At 49.2% G+C, this 25,701-nt stretch overlaps 1 protein-coding gene across 6 annotated transcripts; it reads right to left on the bottom strand.

Moving 5' to 3' along the window:
* Positions 1 to 4,718: 4,718 nt before the first annotated feature.
* Positions 4,719 to 24,829, bottom strand: PRDM8 (PR/SET domain 8). Of its 6 annotated transcripts, none has more exons than XM_060299532.2 (6): positions 24,115 to 24,829; positions 12,307 to 12,558; positions 11,181 to 11,317; positions 8,685 to 8,905; positions 7,459 to 7,690; positions 4,719 to 7,053 (listed from the first exon to the last, which is right to left on the bottom strand). In XM_060299532.2, exons 4-6 carry the CDS (start codon positions 8,901 to 8,903, stop codon positions 5,438 to 5,440), a joined length of 2,067 nt encoding a protein of 688 aa, XP_060155515.1. In that variant the 5' UTR covers positions 8,904 to 8,905; positions 11,181 to 11,317; positions 12,307 to 12,558; positions 24,115 to 24,829; the 3' UTR covers positions 4,719 to 5,437. The 6 variants fall into 6 exon arrangements, with proteins under 6 accessions (XP_060155515.1, XP_060155516.1, XP_060155518.1 ...); XM_060299533.1 differs by having other exon boundaries at positions 24,415 to 24,829; XM_060299535.1 differs by lacking the exons at positions 12,307 to 12,558; positions 24,115 to 24,829 and adding an exon at positions 11,442 to 11,534.
* Between the last annotated feature and the right edge of the window lie 872 nt (positions 24,830 to 25,701).

Here is a 25,701-nt window from a genome sequence, read left to right as displayed (position 1 = left end):
GCTTTCTGACTCAGGAGCCACTATTCTTTCCATTACATTCTGGCGTTGCATCTCAGCTTTCTGTTCCAAGATGACAGCCATACCAACAACACAATCCTAAAACCTGACGGAGTGGGACCCTTAGGAAGTTTCCTCCTGGGTAGATTGTGAGAATTAAACCAGGTCAACATATGAAAAGTACTTAGAATAGTGTCTACCAGTTCTGTGTCTATGTGTGTACTAAAATGGATATGTACATTTGTATATGTGAATATATATATGTGCACATAATATATACATATATGTGTAAATATATACTATGTGTGCAAACATGCATACATATATATTCCAGCACACACACACACACATAACTTGAAAAGGGATAAGTAAATAACAATTATCATAACCAGGTTAGCTATTCAAGTAGAACACCTTACCAGACCTCTAAACCTAGAGAGTTTTTAAAAAGAACTTTTTATAAGAACTTTTACTTCAGGTTCTTCATCCTCTAGTCCTGGAAAATAGACATGTTTCTAAAAAGTTTTAAGTCCAATTTAAAATAAGAAAAGCAAAATTTGCCTTAGGAATAGGATCTGTGAAGCAGAGAGCCAGAGAGTGCCCCTTCTGCCCTCCCAGCCAGATTATGGAGCCAGCAGGCACTCAGGTCCACCCGCCTAACACTTAGGTTTCTGCCTCATCATTCTAGGCTTCATGGCCCACCTGTCAACCAAAACGCATTTGGAAGAGGAAAAGGAGGTGGCCCAGCTTCTCACCCATCCCCAGTTCAGTTTCTGGGCTGAACTGGGAATGTTGTCAGGTATTTCTACACCCCCTAGAGGTATTTTTGCACCTTCAAGGGACGACAATATTTCCAAGCAAGGCCAAAAGCACATCAGTTCAAAAGTCAGGACGGCTCCTTCCTCTCCTTGGAGGAACCGTTCAAGAAGCGACACACATGTGTGTGTGTGTGGGTGGGTGTTGGGGGGGGGCTGTCTGGGTGGGTACTGGCATTTGCCCATCTCTTTGAAAACCCGGGTAGGGTGTGCAGTAGTCCTCAATGCCCAATAAATTGACAGTGCAGTCTCCCGTTGGTCTGGTGAGACTACCATAGGAGTTAGTTGCCTGAATGCTTGAGAATCATCAAAGAGGGGTTTCCTAATAAAACTCCAGGAAAGATCTCAAATCTCCAGAAGTACTTAAGAGACGGAAAAGAGCGTGGAAGTCAGGAGGGATCGAGGGAAGGGGAAACGGGAGATACCACAGAATAAGCTAACCGATTGCAGAATATGGGATTGGGCAAGGGGAGAAAAAAGAAATCTAAAGCCTTTTTTAGATTTGCGCGTGGATCCTCGGTCGCCGCGCTTGCCCGCGCTAGGTCGGTCGGTCGGCGATGATTCGCTTACGCGCCGAGTCTCTGCGCCGCCGAGGGCTGAGGGCTGCCACAGACCTGGGCTTGTGCGCCTCCCTAAGGGCATCTGCCCGGGGCCCTGCAGACCAGTCGTGGACTCCTCCACCCGAGCCGGCTGCACGGTCCTAGCGGGCGGAAGGGAGTCTGGGCCGATCATGGACACGGATGGAGAAAGAGAGGAGAAGCCCCTGACTCACGAGGCGAGGCCGCTTTGGGGTCCTCGGAGTCGGGGGAGTAGGGCGTGCACTTCCTGGTCGTTTTCTGGGTATGACTTGTCCCGGGTGTCCCAGGTTTCCGCGCTGGGGGTCACGCTCACTGGACAGGGCGCCTAAAGAGATAAGCTGCGGGGAGGGCAAACTTAATAGAGGACGGAAAGCGGGCGGTGCACAGCGGTTCAGAGACGGGAGTGGGAGGGAGAAATGCACCATGCCGCTGGACCCCTGTCCCTTCACCTCCACCGAGGCGCCCGACTGCGGCGGCTGCGGCAGCACGTGCTCGAAACGGGCTGGCCCGCGGGCGCGAAGGCTACACAAGGTCCTCTGGGCCTCGGAGAGCTACAGAGCCCAGGAGTGGGCCCAGGACCTTGGGAACTTTCCCAGGTGGGTCCGGTTTCGGTCTCGGCTCTCCAGCGCCTGCGAACAGGTGCAGAGATGTGCGTGCATTCTTTCCCCAACCCTCCGGTTTCCGCACGCCTGTACGCGTCAGCTACACTCTGCAAGCTCATCTTGGGAAAATAAAGGCGTCCCCCCTCCCACTCGCAAACGCTCAAAGAGGAGAGGGGTTCGCAATCCGCGCAGAGAGCACGCTTGGAGATCGCAGACGCTAGGCGCCGGGTCAATCTCAAGCATTCTGCCCCTGACTGGGACACAGCAAATGCTGGTGCGGCAGCTGCTTGAGCTGCCTTTTCCCCAGTCTTCGGGACGTGCGATTTCGGCAGGCACTCGGAGCTCAGGCCCCCAGCCTGGACTTCACGGCACAAGCCTGCATGACCCTGTGACCTTGTTTGCTCCGCAGCTGGGTGCAGACATTTACGCCTACGGCTTCAGCCCGCAACCTCAGCTAGCCTGGCAGATGAGTGGGGTTATGGGATTTTAGAAACTCTCATTTGACAAAGTTAAGATACATCCGAAAGCTTGAAAATGCAACATTAAAATAAAACATTTCTCAGTTTGTCTTGGCTGAAGGCAAAACTAGCTTTGGGCACCCTTCCCCTACTGCTTCCAGCCAAAGAAAGTCTTGTAAGCAGACTGGTCAGCAAAACTGCCCAGCCCTAGAGTGTCTGCCATTAACACACCTACCTGGATTGCCTGGGCATTAGCTCAGCCAAGGCTCGGCTTTCTTCCTGATTGTGTGATTAAATTAATGACCATGTAAAGGAAAACACAGGGGGAGCTCAAAATTGTCTACATGCGTTCTTCAAAAAATAAGATTCTACACTATGGGGAAGTCTTTTTCAAAAAGCAGTATTTACTTACTGTTTCTGTAGACCTAAGTTCATCTTTGAATCCCCAACATGTAATAAAACTAGTGAAAGGAAGATTCTGGAAGGATGGGACAGAAACAAAGGGGCATTCCAGGGTTTTTTGTTTGTTATTTGGTTTTTGTTTTTAAGTTAGGCCCTATGCAACCTGGGTTGGTTGGTTGGTTTTTAAGAAACTTTTGCTCTAGAGATCCACTAGTGTTCCAGGCATGGACAATTTAGTCAGCCTCTCAGGCATAGTGGTTTAAGGATCTCTTGTGGACCACCTTCCATTTACCTCCAAGTATCTTTCTCACTTCTTGCCATCAAATTTACTCCAAAGCAATCTTGGCCTTTTCTCTAGAAAGCCTCCTTTAGATTTCATTGGAGCCTATTAGACCATTAGAAAAAACAATTCTCCAGTGCCAGAAGTGCTTTAAAGATAGCAGAACCTGTCTCACTCATTGTACAGATAAGAAAACCAAAATGCAGGTAAATTAATGATACCAATAATGATGCAAGGTCATACTCGTCATGCAGAGAAGAGTTAGAACGGGAATTTTGGACTGTTCTTCTCATCACACTTTGCTGGGGATTAGTGTTTCAGATCACCTAACTGTTGCCTAGGAAAAGTGAGATCAGGCCTCAAAGAAATGTAGCACAAAAAGTACTTGGATAATCTTAAGAAAGTCAACCTGCTTTTTCCACCAATCACACTATGGATACATCTCTTTGCCTTACCCCTGGTCTCTACCTGCCTAATGGTAACTCGTTATGTAGTCCTCTTAAGATAATGAAGGTTTCAAAATCCTTTTAGGGAAAACCATCGAAGGCCTGCAATGAGACCTTGTGCAAGTTTCGCATTTCAGAACTTTTCACAAATATCCTTCTTCTGACATAGGGGAGGGTTGGCAAGATGTGAAGGAAGGAATTACAAATGGGAAAGAACACCTCTTGTGATAGATAAAACAGTGTAATATTGGTTTCTAGAGCACCTATGGAGTGACTCTGAAGATGTCCATGGATTAAGTACAAGCTACCCTAAGACCTAAAGGATCATCATTCATTTGGTTTTGCATCTAATGGTTTCTGGACATACCACATACACCTACATACATACGCTCTGTTTCAGAACTGTTGTCACTATATGAAGAGTACAGAGGGACATTTCATAAGACAAAGGGCAGGGAGAAGAGGAAAGTTCTCAAGGTCTTCTGTATTGTAATGCTCCAGGGCTAGTTTTTTTCCAGAGACTGTGCAGCTGTTCAAGTCTGTGCAGGGAAAACTGGGCCAATACATACACTACCATGGCCATTTCACCTTGGTTTCTAAAGAAGCTCTCCATAGAGTCTCTTAATGGGTAATGACAGAAAGCTGAAGGGTTCTAGAGCACAAGATACTCTTCCATGTAAGCATCACTAGTAGAACCTAAAGTGGGCTTTTCACCTGGTCTCCCTGATCCAGGTCTGAAAATTATTTGTCTTTGGCCACTTGTGAAAATGCTAGTTATCCTGCTGCTGAAAAGATGATGACATCCCAGGGACAGGTTAGCTTCATGGCAGGCATCTTTGTTTAGATGATTTGTCCTTTGATCAAGAAGCTCAACACTCTCCAGATAAAGATTTTCCAAATAATAATCAGACTTTGTCTTCTCACTTTTAGGCTCAAAACTGGCTTAGAGTAAATAATACAAGTGGGGTAGGGTTTATCGTTCCTCTGTTCTGCAGTTTCTTCCCCTTCTTTTCGGGCACTCAATGAAAATATATGGTACATACTCAGAGTGTAGCCCTTAGCTACAAAAAACATTTTAAAACACCTTCCCAATAATTGCTTTGAAGAAAATAGTCATTTATTGTCAAAGCATCCAACATATCCAGATAATCTATATAAAGTTTAATAAATCTTTCCAGGGATAAAAGAAACACATAACTATGCAGACTCCATTTCACTGGCACAAAATTACACTTTGTATTAAAAGGAAATACATATTTACATAATGATGACATTCTTCATTGAAGTCCATAATCATTTCATGATACATGCACTTCCCCCTGGAAACTTAAATTGAATGGTGACCCTCTTTTTATTTGTTTTGCTTATTTTTGTAGGAACACAAACTGTAATCAAGAGATGCAGAAAGCATCTCACCCTCCTCCTTTACTTTATATCTAAAATAAATTTTGCCCTTACATATTATTCCATCTAAATCGTAAGTGCTTAATAATTTAAGTAGAAACGTATGACAAATGCATCAATATGTTGCAATATATGACATTTTTAAAAATGTACTTTGTTTTGGGGAAAGTGAAAATACGTGCATTCAAAAGAAAACCTCTTAAACACCCCACCCAATCAAAAATCCACCATCTTGTCTCGTGTGTGTGTGTGTGTGTGTGTGTGTGTGTGTAGTGTAGGTCACGGGTAAACACTTGGATGTAAAGGTTGGGGGGGGGCAGAGCACGTGTGTGTGTGTGCGTGTGTCTGGGTGCGATGTTTCAGGTCACAAGGAGGTGGTGGATGTCCTCGTGTGTTTGCTCCTGCAAGGCTCGACTGTGCGTGTGCGCGCGTGGAAAGCTGGAGTCCTTTCCGTGTCAATTATGCGAAGTCATGTGCCTGGAGAGGTGGTGGCGCTCCCTGAAGGACTCATTGCAAATGGGGCACTTGAGTTTCTCCTCCCGTCTTCGTTTCACCAAGGGCTCCATGGCGTACTCCTTTTTGTGATGCGACCTCATGTGGTACACCAGGTCGGAGGTCATGCGGAAGGAGGCATTGCACTTGGCGCACCAGTTCTGCGCGGGCAGACACAGAGAGGTGAAGGAGGGCGGCAGCAGCGTGAGCGCCGAAGGCAGCTGCAACTGCAGGGGCCCCGCGGCCGCAGCCGCCGCGGCCGCCGCGGCGGCGGAGCTCTTGGGCCAAAAGGCGGTGGCGTAGAGGAAGGGGCTCTGTTTGGGCAGCCCGCCGCCGCCACCGCCACCGCCGCTCGGCAGAGACCCGCAACCTCCGTTCAGGTCCGCAGCTCCTTGGAGCTTCACGGCCAGAGGATCGGAGGCGGCGGGGTACAGTCTGGTGGGGCCCACACCGTCTCCGGGGTGGCAGGGCTCGAGCGCGCTCAGCTTCTGGCCCAGCACCAGCGGGGACAGCTGAGAAAAGGAGCGCGCCGGCTGCGAGAAGGCGCTTTTGCGCTCGTCCGACGCTGCGCCCTGGCCGCCGCCCGCCCCGCCCGCGGTCCCAGCGCCTGCACCGCCCCCTGCGCCGTTGCCGCCCGCACCGCCCAGCTGCTGCACTGAGGTGAAGGCGCTGCCCCGCGCCGGGCTGCCGCCCTCCAGCCGGCCGGGCAGCGCTCCCCCGGGCCGCGGGGCCAGCAGCTTCTCGGAGCCAGCCGGCGACGCGGCCACGGGCGTGGAGGAGCCGCCGCCGCTCGCGTCCTGCTCCTCGGCGGCCATGCTCCCGCCGTCGGCGGCCGCCTCCTCCTGCACACCGGCCGCTCGGGACGCCTTCTTCACCTCCACGAAGGCGCTGCGCTTCGCCTCGCCTGTCTCCGGGCTGGGCGGCGCGAACAGGCGGCTGTTCTCTTCCAGGCCGAAGTAGCTGCCCGAGGCGCGGTACTGTTGGGGCGTGCACACCAGGTCCTCCTTGGAGGCGGGCGGGGGCCGCTCGGCGAAGCGGCCCCGGCCCCCCACCAGCCCCGCGCCGCCGCCGCCGCCCTCCGCCGCCTCCTCCGGGAATTTCCTCTTCCCTTTGCCCACGCCCGCGGCGTTGCCGTCGGGACTCAGCTCCGCCCCCTGGTGGTCGCTGCAGCCGCTGAGGCTCCTCACTGGGGAGCAGCTGCTGGCTCCCCCGGAGTTCTCCAGCTCCCGCGCCAAGTTGTGAAAGTCCGTGGACGGCTTCGCGCTGCTGCCACCGCCGCCCGCCGCCGGCGGGTTACCGCCCTCGGGGGAGGGGGCCGGGTAGTGGTGGACCGGGCCGGCTTTGCAGAACTTGGGGGTGGGACCCAAGGGTGCCTCCTGCGGCTGCGGCGGCTGCTGGTCCTTGCCGCCGCCGCCGCCCCCGTGATCCTTGGTGCCCACGCCGCTGCCTTGCTCCTCTCGGGGGCTCACATCAACGCTGTGAAGTCTCTTGGGGCAGCGGAAGCGCAGATGCGCCACATAGGGAAACTCAAACTGGAAACGTTGGCTGCATTCCAGGCATGTGTAAGGGGACGACCCTGCTTAATGAGCAAACACCACATACACACAATTGCGCGCGCGCACACACACACACACACACACACACCACATGATTACTCAGCATCGTCTCTAGGCCAGTTTGCCATCACCCCCTTCACAAAGCCACCTTCGCTTCTCAGGGCCTGAGTGCCTGAGTACAGAACATCGTGAAAGACCCGATCTAACTTTCCCTCATGATTTGAGGGGAGTGCAGTCATTAAGCCAAGCGTGCCCCGAGTTATCCTCACCTAGCTGTCCCAGCTTCCTTCCGGACTATATCTCAGAAGCTCCCTATGAGGCACTCCAAGGGAGGAAAGGCGCGCCGAGGCGCCAGAGTGAGCCCCGCCGCTCCCTGCGTCGCTCCCCCGCTAGCTAAGGGCCCAGACGCAGGTCGAGAGCCAACCTACCATTCATTTTGCTGTGGGATCTAGAGGGGCAGAGCAAGAGTAACTCAGTCAGTTCTTTCCCGTACCAAACTAATAACTCCTCATCTTTGGCAATCCTGCGGAGAGAGCGGTAAAACAGCTGTCCGTTTTTTATGTAGGCTTCAAGGTTCTGCTCTTCTTTATCTCTGGCTGATTGGACCAAACGCAGCCACATCAGACCTTCTGAGGAACCATTCGCCGCTGAGGTGTCTACCTACAGTTTAGAAAAAAGAAAGAATACAAGAAGGAAGGGGATGAGGGAGGGAAACTCTTGTGAGAGAATGAAGCCTCAGGAGCCAGGGCCATTTCCTCTGTTATTCTTTCCCAAAGAATTATCTGAGGTCAAGCTTCCAAAAACTTGACCCGAGTTAACATCCATCCTCATGTTTGTGGCCGACAGGTAAGATAATATTCCTAGAAAGCTGCATCAATTATGTAGATTATTTAAGTCATCGTATATTGGTTGAACACCAAGTTAGCAAATTTCTTCTTACAATTCAAATAGTGTTAACCTCTTGAGAATTGATTGCTAAATTATATCACGTTGCAAAAGTATGGGGAATTTTCTTTGTCTTAGAAGTAAAAAGCAGGCTTAGGTTTTAAAAATTATTCTGTGGCATTCACTCATCTTCCTAATTTTGGCTTAAACAATTAATAGTTCTTTGTAAAGAAAGAATAGGAAGTGAGAGGACTTTTCACACTCAAACATATGACTTTAACGATGTTTCATTGTCAAAACATTAACATTTTTATTTAAATACAAACTCTAGGCACTAGCTAGCTTAACCAGAAAGAGTAATATTCCAGGGAACAAGAGGCCTCTTGGGATTGGAAGGCAAATGCACCCAATATTTATAATAAAAGTACTTATAGCAAGTACTTAGTATGCAAATAGCCTCAACCCTAGTGAAACCTCCCAAAATGTTAAGGAAGTGGTGGTCATCTCCAGGAAAGCCCAGAATTGAGGCACTGATTTAGACATATCTGGCATTCAAAATCAATTTTTGTCACTTATTTTGGAAAACCAGTTGACAATACTTCTGAGTTTGATTTTCCTTTTCTAATTTTTGGTGTGTAAAATAGAATGGCACGTATCACTGCATTTTCTACATTCAGAACCTGTCTCAGCTTGCCATTAGAATGACTCTTAGTCCATTTTCAAAAGATTATTACCTTCATAACCCTACACAGCATCGGCCAAGACTTACCCGGAAGATATAAGGGACCGTTCTCTTGTCGGTGGACTTGAGAGCTATGAAAGCTATGCTGTCGTACAGAGAAGTATGGCTCAGGACGCAGGGACCGAATATAGCGTTCTCAGGGATGTCGCAGGTGGTGTAAACGCTGGTGAAAATATCTGTCAGACATTGTTGGACAGCTTTGGCATCTCCATCCCAGATGCCTCTCTGGATGCCCGAATCCTCCATCACTGAAGACAGATACACAGGACAATTGAAGCGAGTTACATTACTCCTTTTGCCTCTATGAATCCAGGCAGAACGTTTTGACAACTAGACAGATTTTTCTTGAATTTGCCTGGTTTTTGCATCGCTCTTACTTCAAAAATAAAGCCAATGGCAGATTAAATCTGGCATATTACAAAGATGCCAATGAAGAGTACTTTCTTTTCCTTTAAAAATTATTTAAAAAAATTGTGATGGGGGAGCTCAGAGCGGACTGACTGCTAGAGAGAAAGAAAAACTGGGCTAGGAAAGAGAAGATCGCTTTTTTCATTACCTTGGGGGAGGATGGGGGGAGGGAGAAAGAAGGGAAGAACAATAGGATTTTTTTACTAGCCTATAGACTTTCCAGACTGAGAGAAACTTCTAACCCTTGGGAGAAAGCTCCTCTCTTCTACTCTTATGTATTGAACTGGGCACCGGGGAGCTGATTTTATTCTATGTTTTCTTCCAAAGAGGGGAGCAGCATTTGCGAGCAGGCGGAGACAGCAGAGCATGGCGAATGGATTTCAAGTAGAGTGTCAGGGCCACTGATTCCATGTCAGCTAACCTTTCTCTGCAGCCTACAAGAGGGGACGTGTGTCTGCTCATTTCCATAATCCAACACTGTCCCTCCGAGGGCTTTAATTAAAAGCAGCAAGCAGAGGTAATTATTTTTTTCTCGACACGCTTATTTATGGATGAGGGTGAATCCCAGTTACCTTGTTATACAAGGGGGTGGATAGAGTCGCATGAGCCTCATGAAGTGTGCAGGTATAAGACACGACTGAAGGGTCCCCAGTCTGAAATACCGCGTGTGTAATGATTGGTGAATGCTCACTCCCCCAGATAGGACCTTGTCTGGGAAAGAGGGGGCAGCCCCGCTTGAGTAGACCTCGGTGGGCTCTCCAGCTGTTTAATCCGCAGTAATTCAGAAAGTGATGCCCCGATGGAGAGCTCTCTATTATTAAGCTGTCATAAGGAGACATTTTCCTTTCTTTGCCACTGGACACCCCCCCACACACAAGACTTATCATTAAACAAACAAACAAACAAAACAGATATTTAAAATTTAAAGTGGCTTTAAACTAACTGCATTGTTTACTCTTTCTGACTGATTAAAAGATTCCTCCAAGTTGTTGTGTTTTTCCCTAATAGCGTCTCCATAGGCAGTTATTTAAGTATATTTTGTACAATTTAAGTAGCAGGAAAGGGAAACCTAATTCTTTTCCTCAGAAGCTGTTCTTCATGGAATAATATTAGTCATGTTCATTTTTATCTTAATGTCTATTAACCAATTAATCTTGCAAATGTGATTACAAGGTAGTGCTTTTATTTATTTTTTTTCTTTCCAGCTAACAGAGCATGAAACTTTGGTCAGCCTCTTTTCCATTCACTCTGCTACATCCCCCAAATGTCAAGTATGGGCTGTATATGCCAGGCAGGAATAAGAGAAATTATCCATACAGTAGAAACTTACTTTATTATGCTACAGCATCTATCCCTGGGCATTTTACCCAACACAAGGTAGCCCTTCTGATTCCAACTGCAAATTTAAATACATTTAAAAAAATCCTTCAGAATCTGTCAGAACCTCCTTTTCAACGGAATCCTATTCTCTCCTTTTCAATTTTCTCAATTCAGCGTTTTATGCTCCAATTTTTCTCTTCCTTTTAAAAGTCTCTTTCACACAAGCGTTTCATTGTGCCGAGAGGTCGCCCCGTCACTTCGGGCAACAGCAGGGACCAATCATTAAAATGCAGTTCTACCTAACAATACGGTGAAAAGATCCTCGCTACGCCGCGCTAATAGGGGTTCGCGTCGCCACGGCGGCCGCCACGAGCCTCGAGTCGGTCACAATACAACTGGGCGAGAGCCTGGGCTCTGCCGCCCGCGCGCGGTCGCCTTTGCCACCTAACCTTTCACAGTTCTGCATCCTCCTCTAAGCCCGGGTTCTCAGACGCCCGGAGGATCCTCCCAGAGCCCGCTGGGCTCGCCGAAAGCCGTCGCTGCCGCCGGCCGCTCGCCCTCCCCCGTAGGCAGGCATTGTCTGGCGGCCGCGCGCTCCCCAGTCGCTGGCTTCTTCGCCAAAGGGCTCTCCACCCCTCCTCCCTTTGTATAACCCTATTGGCAGTAGAGATCCCGTCAATAATTATCCCCCCCCCCTTTCTGGATAATGAGAAGACGGAGGACAAAATGTTCCACTCTCCCTACCAAACCTGCCTTCCTCCCATCCTCCTCTCCCATCAATGCAAATAGACTTACCAGGAATAAGGTCAGGATCAAATCGCCCAAATAAGGCCACCTGGAACCGGGAGATGCAATCGAGTGTTTCTTTTGCCTACTGTATCAATGTATTTCCATGTCAAGAGGTGTTGGTGTTGCTGTCTTGTAGCCTCTGCCTAAAGAGAGGAGAGAGAGATGGAGAGACGTGGAGAGAGAAATGAGGGGAGAGTGAGAGAGAGAGAGAGAGAGAGTTGTACAGATGGACCCGATGCAGTGACTGACTGGCACGCAGACACACACTTTTTGTTTGCTGCACATAATCTGCCCAATGACGCGTGACAGCCCACGTCCCCTCCCTTTAACTCTTTGCTGGTCTGGGCGCTCCCTACGGCGGCGCCGCCTGCCTGGAAACGTTCTCTCCGGCCTGCCCGCGCCCCGCAGCCCCGAGCGCTTTCGCCAAGTGGCAACGCCTCTCCGAGCGCGGCCCGGCCCGCCTCCTCCTAAAGCCTCGGGCCCTCTGAGAGTAGTGGTGGTGGTGGTGGCAATCAGTTTTGGGGTCGGAAATGGAAGTACCAAAAGACCTGGAGAGGGCCTTTTCCCGTTTCGCTTGGCACCTGGAGAACCTCTGGCAGACAGCTGGCCACTCAGCGCGCGCACGTATCCCGCGCGCATTGCCTGAGTCTGAGTTCTGTGAAGGGAAAGGGGGCTGCGGTTTAGCCCCGAGGGATTCTCTGGCCCTCCAGCCGCGGCTGACACGAGCAGCTAGTTGCCAGGGGGTGATAAACCGGCGTCAGCTCTCTCCAGGAGCGCTCACACTACCAAGCCCTCACGAGCAAGATTCAGAAAGGGTGCGCTTTGGTGAGAACTTGGCTCAGTCTTTCCTTGAACACGGAGATGGGTAAGAGGGATGGGGTAGGGACGCCGCCAGACCTCCGAAAGGGATTTACAAGGGTCTTTTGGTCCCAGCACACACTTACCTGGGCGGGGTAAGGGGTGAGAAGGGAACTGGTGGGAAAAACCCAGGTTACGGGACTCAAGCTTTTCAGGCTCTTCCGCCTTCAGCCTGGCGCGTTCTGCATAATCCCCAAGGGGTCCCTTGCCGGGGAGGCAGGTAGTCTAAGACCCCCCAGGGGTGGGAAGGGTGAGTTAAAGTAAAAATTATTACCGAGATGGGCTCCGGAGAGCTTTTCACGTCCAGCAGGTGGTGGAAGAGTGAATGGAGTGGCCGACGCCGTCTCAGGAGCCTCGTTTGTGCGCTAAGCCACTTAGAGGCGCTGGCTGGCCCCTTTAGCGCAGCAGTTGATGCTAATGACTTGAGGTCTTTAACAGCCTGAAAGTTGACTCCTTCAACAGGGGCCCGCAACACATTTTCGCTGGGGGATCTCGGGGTTCATTTTCGACATTTAACTCTCTGCTCCTAAGGGAAGAAAGACCTTTGAGTGGTATATACAGTCCCACTCCTTCAGCCTCATCCACAACACCACTACGTTGAAGAGGGCAATCAGTTAGCTTTAGGATAAATCGGACGTGTAGCCGCTACAGTGGACAAAGCAGAACCACGACTTGAGAAGACAACCTAGTTTTTAGCCAGTGTTTAAATAAGGTAAGTGGATTGGGGGTTGGCAAAGAGCAGCCTAAAAGGAAAAGGTGTGTGCAATGTTACTCTGATGCTCCTGTGGCTCAGAGACCTCCCTCCGGAGCCCAGTGAGGCAACCAGGCACGGAGCGCCTTTCTTCGCTGGCGCCTACCATACAAGGAAGCCTGGAAAGGATTTTGCAGAGGAGGAAAAAAAAAAAAAAAAGTGCGAGGAATTTCCCACCAAATTCTCCTTTCTCTCTCTCTGCCTCCCTCCCACCTTCTGTCTCTCTCTCTCCCTCCCCTTCTCTTTTCATCCGGCCCCCACATAAGTTCTGAGTCCTTCTGACCAGACAGAGCTGTTGTCTAGGATTAAGCTGGGACTTGGAGAAAGAAGGGTTGCAAAATCCCCAGATACTAGGAAGTAAAGGAAGAATTCTCCCTTAAATGTTCAGGTTAGCTATTGAGTTTTCAAAGAAACCTTCTCAAACTACAGTTGTCTTTCATCTTAACATATCATTTCTCTTATGCACATGTGCACACTTTAAAATAGTTTGCTCAAGGGCAACTCATGTAATGACCAAAGCTTAATGCTGAGGGCTCTCACATGTCTCTATATAAGACTCTGCAAGGTATTTAGCCACCAATTGGCTTATACCTGGATGCTTCATTCATTACTCCCCCCATCTCACTCACACACATGCATTCCCCCTTCACTTGTTTAAATAAAGGGTGATGGGATTAGAAATGTCATAAGAATTGCCTCAAACATCTGAAAAATAACTTGCAGTGTTGAAGAATTCAATTAAGTGAATTCAGAGAAGGAAAAAGTAAGGGCAGGTGACACACAGGTATAAACAACAGCAAATTAAGATACAGAAGTAGCCATAAGAGGGTTGTGGTCCCTTAGAAACTACAGCAAAGGTGTGTGTGTGGACAGGGGGGAGGAGTGCTGTGTCTTCGAACCTAATTCCTAAACTGTAGAACGAAACACTCCTTAGGGCCTTCTTTTGCTTTTTGTTTGTTTGTTTGTTTTTGTTTTTAAAAGAGAATAGGGAGTTTGCCTTTCCCAGGAAAAGTCATCAGTCCATGCATAGACACTTTTAAAAAATCCTCTTACATATTGTAAATTTAAAAGCATCCACCCCAGAATATAAGCGTTCTGGAAAACCTTAAAATCTAAATGGCAGGCATTTTTCTTTTCCCTGGCCTTTCCTTTCTTAAATATAAAGGGCACTTAGACTATGTCTCCTTTGAGGTACTGAAACCTAGACTCCAATTTGTATAAAATAACAGATGTTTCTGGTACTGAAATTGGGGGTGAGGGAGCTTGACTTTCCAAATCTCAAGCTAGAAAACAACTAAGATTCTATATATCAAAGAGGGGAGAGATGTATTGAGAATCTGGCCATCAGATGATATTTCCTCTCAGTTTCACTTACCTGCCCCCTAATTAGATTTCCGCTGCTGATTTTAGATATAAATCCCCAGATAAAAAATTTCCTACATTTTATGAATCCAACCAACTCTTTGTGTTATGTATTAAATGATTCACACAACAACCACAAACCCACAAATATAGGTAAGAGCAAGTTTGAAATTCCTACTTTGAGGGTTTCCCAGTACTTTAAGTGATACACATTTTGTTAGGTAATATAAATGGTCTAAATGAAAATTGCTAATTGGAGGTAAATAAAATCTACAGATTACTTTTATTTTTTTTTTTTTAGAAATTTATGGGCTAAAATGGTGCATAAGCCACTTTGAAATCATTCTGCATTATTTCTTACTGGAATTCACTGGTACTAAATGAAGAGTTGAGGCATTTATTCAGCCTAAAACAATACTATAAAGATGCATCTCGGTCAATAGTTTTATATAATTCACATGGAACAATGGGTTTATGCATATATTTGGAGCTTTTTTCCCTGGGATTTTATTTCCAATTAAATGATTAGAGAGATGACTATGAAGAGTGAAGGTATTTTTGCCTTGCCCCACTTTAACAAGGCTTCTTGCAGTTATGGCAAAAAATACATGTGTAGACAACTGCAGTATTGTTTTAGAAGAGAAGGCTGTAGAGAGGTTGATGAATGATTCCCGAGGTGGTGCCTTTTACGACCTAAGTGAGAGGATGGAGAAAGCGTAAGAAAGGAAATCTGATTCTTGAGAGCATTAGAATGGAAATGTCATTTCTCCTCCCAGGGGACAGAAAAGGGGCCCCAAATATCTCAACTTCTGTAATCGGAAGCAGGTAAAGTCTCTACGAATAACTCACTCAGAAGGATTATTACTTTATAAGAATGAAAACACATTATTTTTCTTTCTCTATCACTTTCTAGGTCCTGGCTCATCCCCCTCTAATCATATCACCAAAGCACTACAGCAGCAAAGGCTCAGTATATATATATATATATATATATATATATATATATATATATATATATATATATATATATATATACACACATACACACACACACACATATATATATACACGCATATATATATATATATATATAATATTATATATATTTACACACTGGAAGACAAGAGGATGCCAAAGAAGCAGATAGATGGTGGACACATTTTCCTAAACTTTCCTACAGGGAGGTCTCTGGAAGGGGCTATGAGGAGATTGGGGAAGGCAGAGAAAGGAGCTTCATGGAGGGGTGTTGCATTGCCCTAGCCTCACCAAGGAGGGTAAGGAACTTTCTAAGGGATGACTTAGAGGCCAGAAGAGGCAGACTTGCTGAGCTGGATAATGGTTTACAGGGATGGGGAGGGGGCACTTTGTTTTTTATAAGTATTCATGGCAATTTCAGTATGGGTCTGTTCCTCACCAAGAGTTACAGTTGGTTCAATAGGTCATAAATGGTTTCCCAGGCTCATTCTTGGACAGCCAGAAACTCAAAGGATGGATAATTTTGTAGCCTGTGAGGAGGGACTCCAGGCTTCCAACTGCAGGGATCATTATTCCTGACTCACATTTTTCTCTTTTCAGCTTTTCCTCTTTCTCAATAAATAGTAACTGTTCTTAATCCTGCTGCTACTAAAGCTATCATCATTATAGTTATAACCTACATTTCTCAAGTTTAAAACCTTCTCTCTGAGGGATCTCAAGTTCCACATGCCCTTCCTTTTGTGGGAGTTCAGCTTCAAGCTGAATAGCCTTTGAGAGCTTTGTGTAATTCATTTTCTCTCCTGGATCTAAGTTGTAGTCAGCTGGCTTAATGGCTTCTGTGAATGACTTCCAGCAGGGCAAGCAAACTGTGGTAATATTGAAGGCAACTACTACAGATCTGAAACCAATGCCTCATGCTCACCTAGTGAATGTAACCTGTGAACCAGATCTAATATGCAGCATCCTGACCCCCTGGATTCTCCCAGATTTTATACCCCTCCCCAGATGAATATCTAGAGATTTAGCAAGGAATTTTCTGTCAAATCCTCAGGTTACAAAGTCCTTCCCAGAATCATACACAGAGCCCTTGAATGTATCTTAGTAGGAGGAGTAGGGTAGGAGGAAGGAAATGTAGACAGGGCATAGTCAGCCCCTCTGAGCCTCTCTCTCTCTGGGCCAGGCTTTCCAGGCAGACAGGGGACCAAGGGGTGTCTAGCAGTCTCAAATTGGAGGGAACATCAGATTTTGAGAAGACTGACTCTAGGCTTTAGGAATGTCACCAAGTTGAGAGGCTCTACATCAAATTTCTTTCCACAGCCAGGAGAAGGGGCATGATCACAATACTCAGTAGTACCTGAGTTCCACCTCTTTTCCTCTTTATTTTAGGGTGAGTGCAATTCCTGAGTTAAAAGAGAGGTGCTTATTGAAATAGTGGGTTCATACTAGGCAGAATCGACTCCCTGGAACCTGGTCAAAGCTAGCCCTCTAAAATATGGACTTAGATCGTAAATTGGGCTGCTGGGGGATGAGCAACATTCTTTCCTGGGAAGGGGGCCTAGTCAGAATGCACACATGCCCGAGACTTTCTAGCTCAGAATCTGTCCTTGGCATACTTTCCTGAAGCCTGAGGAGAGAGACATCTGATTTTCTCTAAGGAAAAGAGAGGCAAAAAAGAAAAGGAATGAAAAGGCTTGGAGGGGTAGATATCACTCAGTGACCACAACAGTGATGATTCACATTTCTTTGTTAGAGCCTTGGAAATAGTTTCATTTTTTCCACAAACTATGTTCTCATACCCAAACTGCTACCTGGTCATCTTGCAAATTGGATTGAGTGAAAATTATCTTTTATGATTTCAGTTCAAATTAATTGCAGGTATTCCATGATTTAATCCAGGGGAATTAATCTAGCATCAATGGGGGAATGTCTCCCCAAATACTATATGGAAGGTCTATAGCTTTTAACAGATTTGCATAAGCACTAAAAAACTACCAGAGTAGGTTTTCTTCAATTCTAATACTTGGAGAAGTAGTCCTTAAGGAATTCAAAGATCAGCTTGTCACAAACAACTGTAATAACACTACTATAAACAATATTGTATACACATTACAAAGTGGCAAAAATAGGCAGGGGACTTGAAACTTATATTTGTTCTCTTGTACCTAGTTATTGAAAAGCCAATTCCCACATTGATTTGCTAGTCTTCTGGTGATGTGATATAAAGGTAAGCAAGATATAATTAATAATGTCCTCTAAAGTTTTAAGGAAAATCCATATTTTTAAAATAAATAATATCCAGAATTGTCAAACAAATCATTCACAAAATCCTAAGAAGAATAAACATATTGACTTTGAAGACCTGAATGTTCACTTTCCTGAAGGCCTAGAATTCAATTTAGGTCTGAACAATTTTATACCTGATCAGACATGGGTGGGTGTGTGTGTGTGTGTGTGTGTGTGTGTGTGTGTGTGTTACAGAGAGAGATTTTTCTTGGCTGCATATCTACAAAGCAGTCACTTCTCCTTGTTGCATGTTTTCATGTAAGATGGTTTTGAGAAAATGTGTGAAGTCATATAGGAGAGCAATTGGTCTTGGAGAAGCAAAACAATAGAGTTCTAAAGAATATATTTTATACATATGATTTTAGTAACAAGTAGCTTGTGTATGTGATCAGGTGCCTCGTAGCATTATCTACATGCTAGAGTCAGTTTACCTGAGGCACTAGGAGGTCAACGTTTCCAGGGATCCTCTGAACTTGGGAAAATGTCCTGGGGAAAGTCAATGCTCTGAGAGTGGGGTCGGTTCCATTTCTTACCTGGGGGACTGAAATAGTTCTTCTATCCCTAAAGTCACTGACAGCTGAGTTTGGGCCCAACGTTTGGGCCTCAAAGCAAGGCAGGGAAGTGCTTGCGAGCCGCAGACCATTCCTGATGTCTGGATCTCCTGTGTCTATGTCTCAGTAGAGCTAAGAGTACGGAGAAGGCCAAATGACAGAGACGGGCTTAGATGTGGGCTAAGGAGGTCTCCCTGCGAGACACCCAGGGAGGGCATTACCCGGACAGTATCACAAAGGGCAGACAACACTCCCACTACATTTGGGATGAGTCATCAGGGAGTGACACTGGACAGGACCTGGGAGGAACCAAACAAGCCTTCAGCGGAGGGTTACTCTTTTAGAAACAGCGCTAGCAAACCAGGAACGTGGGGCAAGAAGAAGCCATGCAGCGCTCTCAGCGCGCGGCAGACACCCCCTGGACTAAGCTGGGAGCAAGTGGAGTTAAGCCTCCTCTCCTCCAAGTTTTCCGTAGTCTCCAACCTCCTATCGCCTCCACGGAATTAGTGCCAACTCTGGCCTCCTGCTAAGCGACTGCTTTCCGTGTGGAAAGGCTTCCCGAGCGCTGGGCTTTCGCATACACCAGCTCCCTCCCTCCCATCCCCCAGTCCCCTGCGCGGTCCTCGGCCGCCGCCCCCCTCCCCCGCCCCCCTTTCCCAGGGCACGGGGTCTGTGTTCTGATGTCTCACTAGCTGGGCTGCCAGTGACCTCTCCCAGCCTTGGATTTCCTCCTCAGGCAGGCTAAGGCTGGCAAGAGCTGCCTCCCGGGTCGCGGTAAGGACTCGGTAAGGGAACAAGGGCGAGCGCGCTTTTGAAAGCCAGTTGCTGAGCAGATGGTAAAGGATTACTTCCAAGAGCCGGGGTTAGTTTCATTTCAGCCTTGGCCATCCCAGAGAGGTCTCAATGCCTTCATTAAGGAACATTCTCAGACGTCTAGGGAACTGACCCAAGCACGAGCAACAACTCAGGTTTGGGCCGCAACTCCGTCAGGGCAACTACCTGTGTTCGAATCCCGGCCCGTGACGCTTGGCGGATAATTTAACCTGCCCGTGCTTCAGGCCTTCCTCTGTGAACCGAGGGTAATAAAGGCAACTCCTTTCATGAAATTACCGTGAGGGCCGAGTTGGTATTTAGCAAGCGCAGAGAACACTGCCTGACACACAGTAAATACCTATTTCAGTGCTGGCTACTGTTACCGTTAGTAACACTGCCTTAGCTTCCTTTTCAGAAAATTTAAGAATTGTATTGTGCACCCGCCTTCAAAGCCACTCAGTGAAGGCTGAGGATTTCTCGATGTTTCTAGGAACACCGGAAGGAGGTACTGGAGGATAAAATAAGCAGGCGGGAGGAATGCGTCAGGTGTTCAGGAATCCCTTCTACGGCCAAAGGAAGGGCCCAAACAGACTTTAAGGAAGAGCGAGCTGTTTTTGGCTGGTAGGCTGGGAGACTGGACTTCTTCTATCCCTCATCCCGGCCGTGAGTCCTTTCTTTTGACCTGGCAGCGGCGCAAGTTAGAAACGCAGGGAAGTCCGGGCACTACCACCCGATGGGGTAAGAAGCCTGTGAACGCATCGCTGATTGGCTCAAGTGCCGCGGCCAGAAAGCCAAAGCCTGGCCGGCCAGAGAAACCTGAAGCCTGGGTCGCCCGCTCCCACCAGGGCTCAGGGCCTCGGAGCGGCGCGGCCCTTCTTCTCCCTCCAAAGGCCGGGGATCAGCTGCGGCCCTCGGGAACAGGTGGGCCCGGAAGCAGGGTGGGCATCCCCGTACCTCCCCTCCACACCCTAGCCTGGGTAGCTCTGCGGGACGTGGCGTTGCAGCCGGGACCTCAGCCTCGCGGTCCCGCCCCGGCCCCGCCTCGCCCCAGACGCCCGCACGCGTTCTGCGCGGGGCCTTGTGGGCCGCGCGGCCGACGGAGCCCAGTCTCTGGGGCGGCGCTGCCGGGCAGAGCCTTCTCCCTGGGCCCCATCGGCTTCGCGCAGCCGCAGCCCTGGGCAGGCGCGCTCCGTTTGCCGCAGGCCTACAGTCTCACACTCTGCGAAACCTCTTGCCCGGGCAGGGACAGGTAACAGAGATCAGTGTGGGCTCTTTCTTCTGAAGGGTCCTGGAACCAGTGGTTAAGAGGTCAAAATTTGGGATCCTGAACACTTCTGTTTGAACCCCAGGTCTGCAGTCTACTAGCTGTGTGTCTTTGAGCAAATCACCTAATCTCTCTGAGCTTTAGTTTCCTTATTTGGAGAATAGCATAAACACCATTTGTCTCATAGGGTGGCTATGAATATTGTAAAAGCAAGCCTGGGTTCAGAACCCAGCTGGACCACTAGCTTGGGTTAACTTCTCTGTTCTTCTATTTCCTGTGAAGGAAGGGGACGTGTGAACTAGCATTAATAATACTTAACTCAAAGGGTCATAAGAATTAAATGCAATAACCCTATGGGAGCATTCAGTCTAGCACATAGTAAGAGCCTAAACAGTTAATTAAAGCACCTCAGTGCCTGCTACTTTGAAATGCTGAGTAAACATAATTTTTAAATCTTAGCTCTCCTAATCTTTGTATCCTCTTCAGAGAGAAGCAGAATGCAAAGGTGCATGTTGCTGTGTGGGTTGTGGTGCACACAGAATTGGGAAGAAGCAGCTTGTGGCAGTAAGGTAGGTGACACTTGTGAAACCTGCATGCCTTTCCTTCTTGGCCTTTCCTCTTCAGTTTCTAGGGTCAAGGTAATAGAATAGGAAAGGCAGGGTAGAGGAACTTAGAACATGGAAGATGCTCAACAAATGTTTCTTGAGTAAAAAAATGGCATTTCAGATATTAATGAGGCAAGGAGTCTGTCTGAAATGGAATGGAGGACCCAGAATTGGGGTTGTCTTCCATCTCTCTGCACCTGGCTGCCCGTAGCCATGTTACGAGCATTTCTGAGTGACGTTATGTCTTGGCTTCTGGGAGGGGAAGACACAGGGGTGAATTATCTTGGGGTGAATTAGGCCTTTAGTGGAGGGTTGGGATCTGTATATTCCCCAAAGCTTGAAAATTCAATTAAGAGTCCAGGAGCTCACATTCACAGACATCCCTTAATCATCCTTAGAGCTCAGACCCTTGCAAAGAAGGGGAGCATACGTACATCACCATATGCCTCATCACTGCCCCACTCCTTCAATACTAGTGTCTTCTGATTTTTCAGATGGAAGCACTAACATGCTTTTTTGTTTTCTATAGATAATAGGATAATGGAGGATGATGTTTTACCAGGAACTAACAGGACATTGGGGGAAACATGGCCCCAAACAGCATTCAAGACCATACCCTTCTGCTTTATTCCTGAGGGCAGAGAATACTGATGCAGCAACAGCAATCTAAGGTATTTTATAAACTTCTGGCTCTTCTTCTGCTCTCCTCTCAGACCCTGACTAAAACCGTGTTAGCAGAAAGGAGAATGAAATGAAATAAAACCAATTCCTCAGTGTTTCAACACCTGCCCCCCCGCCCCCCCACCCCACCCAGGGCAAAGGCAACAACTGGTGAGAAGGAGCTGCAACTTGGAAAAGATTTATTTTTCCTGGCCATAAATCTCATCCCCTTGTTCCTCTGCCCAACGAAGCATGATAAAGTCCTTTTCCATAAAGTATTCAGTATTAGAGCCACAAAGCTCCCCCAATCAGTAGCCATCTGCTTCTACCATAACTGCTGCTCCTGAAGCAGGGAAAGCAGAGCAGAGAAAGGGCACCACTGTTAGGCTGCTGGACAAATGAGGAGACTGAATAGCTTTGGTTTTCCTTGTGTATCTGTATCTATAGAGACAGGAGAAGAAAGGCCGCATTATATTGATACAACAATTGTAAAACAAAACACGGAAGAGGCATCTAAAGGGCAATATCGCATGCATCAGGGGTCTCCAGATAAAAGGGGAACTAACAGATTTATAGAAACCTTTAATTGGTTTTCAATTGGAAGCTAAAGAGGCTGGGGCGAAGCCGTGAAGAGTGGCAGAGTGCTCTCCTTCAGCCGTCTGGGAGGCGTGATCGATTTCGCGGAGGGCGAAAAGAAGAATCTGGAACCCGCCCGGCGCCTCGGCGAGGGCAGGGAACAACTCCATGAGCTTTCCTCTTGGGCCAGGGAGTTACTGATTTGATCATAAAAGCAGAATCTCTCAATCGCTCTCTCTTTCTCTCTGTCTCCCTCTCTTTTTCCCTTCCTCCCACCCTCCTTCAGACTAGTAGGCAAGTGGAGAGGGAAGGAAAGGGTGCAAAAGTAAATATAACTTTATATTCCTGGAAGAAATAGACCCCAGCGTAAAGACACCAAACTTTAAACCTGTTCATGCGCTAGTAGGGAGGCCTCTTTGGAAGAAACAGGAGTCCCGCCCTCACCCTACCCCAGCCCTCTCCTCCTTTTCTAGACCCAAACAGGAAAAGCTAAAAATCACTGGAGACTCTCCACTTAATAAGGGAGAAGTCTTTGCTTGAGGCCACTGGGTTTGTCTCAGAGCGGATCTCTCCACTCTGCAGGCACCCCGCGCTTTTACTTAACCCCTTTCTGGCCGGCCGGCGGCAGCCTCCATCAGCCTCTGCGGACAGCGCCCACCCACACAGCAGCCCCAGACGTCCGTCAGTCGGCTCCTAAGGCTAATTTATTGGCCCGACCCTCCATTATCTTTTTCGATTTCCTAATTAATCAAAGATAAAAGGCAATGGTGCAAATTACGATTATGAGGGAACTGGAAGACCGTTTTGAATAAAATGGAGAAGGGGAACATGATTGATTGAACGGCAGGAGAGTGGATAGTGAAATCTCAAGTGCGAGGAACAGGTCTCAGAGGGTGAAACTCTGACCCCTCCGTCTTGCTAGCTGACCCCTCCGCCTGCCCTAACACCGTCGCAACAGGACAGCCCCAAATGAGGTCACTTGTGTCCGAAGCCTTCGGAGGAAAGAGAACTGGGTTTCCTCTCGGGGGTCCAACCTCACTAGGCGCCTAACGCCTAGCTAACTCTACCCCACCCCTCCCACCATCCAACACACACACACACACACACACACACACACACACACACACACTCCGCAGCCACCCCTGAGGAATTTCAGGACTCCTGGCCGGCGATCCCATTCCACAGCAGCAGCGCCTTTTGACTGAAATGCACCCCATTATTGCGACACTGCGCCGCGTCTCAAGTCTCTCACGGTTTTCCTTCTCTTTGAATATTCCTCTAGCGAGGCTAACTCTTGGTGAAATTGAAGGAAAACAAGTCTAGTAGGTCAGAGATTGCATTTGCTCGTGTAAGGGATTAATAGAGCCCCTGTCTGATGCTGCTTTCCAGAATTACGTTCGGGATTAAAAGGCAGACACGGCACGGCACACATTTTGCATTCTCTGGTGGTTGTGATTAATGTTTCCGAGGGGATTTGTACTGGGAGCTTACGGAACGTGCTCTCGGGGGTCTAATGCCCGACGACCGAGGGCAGGGACGAGCGGAGGGTCTGTGGGCACGCGCCAGAGCACTGGAGGATTAGAGGGGACGTCAGATGGGCGCGCGACGCCAGGCGCCGCGGCCTTTTAGCGCCTTCCTCCCTCTACCCCATCCCAGCACAACTGCTACGGAGGACCGCAGTGAGGACTGTCCGGGAAGGCGGACTTTAGGTCTTATAGGGGTCTGTGTAAGGGAAAATGCCCTCGAAGTGTCCTGACTCTGGCGTGGGAGAAGGGTGCTCAGTACCAGGCAGCTGAACTTCATACATCCCTCCAGTAAAGGGAATTACGAGCTCCGCGTTCAGGTGAAGCGCTGCTCCCAAACGCAGCCCCCCCACCCCGGTCCCCCAGTCAAAGAGTCTCCGGGCCCAGGCCAGGAAGAGAGTAACCTCAACCCCAGGAGCCACCACTCTCAGAGCTGCTTTCGGGGAAAGCCGGGAGGCACCCGTGGAGAGGAGCCAGAGCCTAGGCACGAAATACATCCCCCTTCCCACCGCCCCAGGGGGCGCACAAACGCTGACCGCGCGGTTGGAGGGACCAGGGAAGGAGAGGGAAGGTCCAGGATGCAAGGGGGCAGGCGGGGAGAAAGAAGGGAACCTGGCAAGCAAGAGAAAAAGAGAGGCAAATAGGAAGCGCGAGAGAAGAGCAGAGGTAGGAGAGCGGAGAAAATGGGGAAGGGGGTGGTCGCAGCTGGTGGGCATTACCGCTCTCCGGCAGAAGGGGGCACCTTTCCGGCCCGAACAGCTTTCCACTGGGCTGGGGCGGGATGCCCAGGCGGAGCCCTCCCTCGGGCCCAATCTCCGGGGTGCTGGGCGCCCCCTCCTGGCGGCTGGGCGGCGCTCCCGGCGGTCCAGCGGGTGCTCGGGTCCCGCGCCTGCTCGGCCCCCGGCGCCGGGGACGTGGAGGTGGTGCCGGGAGGAAGGTCGGGAGACGGAAGGGGGTGTGAGGGTGCTGAGGCGGCGGGCAGGCTCACTTCCCCGCACCCTCCCCCGCGGTCTCCTCACCTGGGGCCTGCAAGACTCTTTCCCTGCGGACGCGGCTCCTGCGCGCCCCTCAGCGGCCCGGCTCCCGCACCATTCCGAGCCGGCGGAGCACCCCGCCCTCCTCGCCGAGCGGTCGAGGTCTCAGCCGCAGCAGCTGGGAGGGAGGGAGCGACCGCCGGCTGCTGCCGGGCGGCGTCTAGGGGCCGCGAGCCGAGCGCGAGGAGCCGCCATCTGGAGCCTCGGCAGCGGGCGGAGGTGCGGGTACAAGGGAAGGGGCCTAGCAGCTCGGCCAGAGGCGCTCAAGGGGCCCGGGTCCGAGCGTGGGAGCGGATGCCTGGGGGTGTGGGGGGAAGGTGTGTGTGAGGAGCTATGGCCCCTGGGGAGGAGGAACAGGCGTCTGCCCCCTTTAAGCGCCCGGAATTCCGGGTCAGTACCGACCGGCAGGTCTAACAGAAAGAGCGGGGGGCCCCGCGTGGCAGTCCATCCTCCTACGAGCTATTTCGCCTTGGCGGGTGGAGAGCTGTGTGTGTGTGGGGGGGGGAACCAAAACACTCCTAGACGCGCACATACCCGCTGCCCGTCAGAAGTGGTTTTCTCATTTCCCTTTCCTCCCACCTTGTCCATCCCACTCCAGGAAACAGTCCTCTCCACACGGCATGGATTTTTGGACACCTCCACGTTACTTCAGACAACTACTTAAGCCAGAAAGTGGGACAGACACTGACAGGATATCACCCCTGGGGATAAATACCATCTAGTTTCCGGTGGACGGTAGAAAAGGAAGGGGGAGGGGTGAGGGGAGCTCATCCTTGTACTTTTAGCGTAGGGAAGGAGAGGATAGGGTGTGTCCTTTCTCCCCTCTCCTTTTTTCATTTCAGACCCTCCAATGTTTTTATATCTTTAACTTAAAAAAAAAATTCCCCTTTCCTAAATTTAGATGGTGGCGGGGAGCAAACTCATGGAAGGGGAAAGGTGATGAGTGTGGGAGAGAGCCAAGGGAGCCGGTCAAACGGACTCAAGCTCTCCAGCTTCGGGGCTATCGCTGAGGGAGATGCCCTCAGCCACAGGTTTTAGCTCAATGTAGGGGGGACTGATTGGGTGTATGGGTGGTGGCGGGAAGTCTGGATTAAAAAAAAAAGGTATACCCACTCCCACCTCAAGGCATTCTCACTCCCACCTCAAGGCATTAAAAGACCCCCCCCCCCGCCCCAGCTGTCTCGTGTCCGGCAGAATGGCATTATGTAAAAGATCTGGCATGTCACCCAGTGGCACATCTGGTAGGTGTAGATGACATTCATTAGCACAGGG

This window comes from Globicephala melas, chromosome 5 (genome assembly GCF_963455315.2).
Source record: "Globicephala melas chromosome 5, mGloMel1.2, whole genome shotgun sequence".
NCBI classification, from domain to species: domain Eukaryota; kingdom Metazoa; phylum Chordata; class Mammalia; order Artiodactyla; family Delphinidae; genus Globicephala; species Globicephala melas.
This window is presented reverse-complemented; position numbering and strand designations above follow the sequence as displayed.

Coding starts and splice junctions, on each gene's coding strand:
- PRDM8 (XM_060299530.1), bottom strand. Junction 7,691..8,684: donor CGGTCCCTTATATCTTCCGG/GTAAGTCTTGGC, acceptor TCTAAACTGTAG/GTAGACACCTCAGCGGCGAA. Junction 7,054..7,458: donor ATCCCACAGCAAAATGAATG/GTAGGTTGGCTC, acceptor TTGCTCATTAAG/CAGGGTCGTCCCCTTACACA.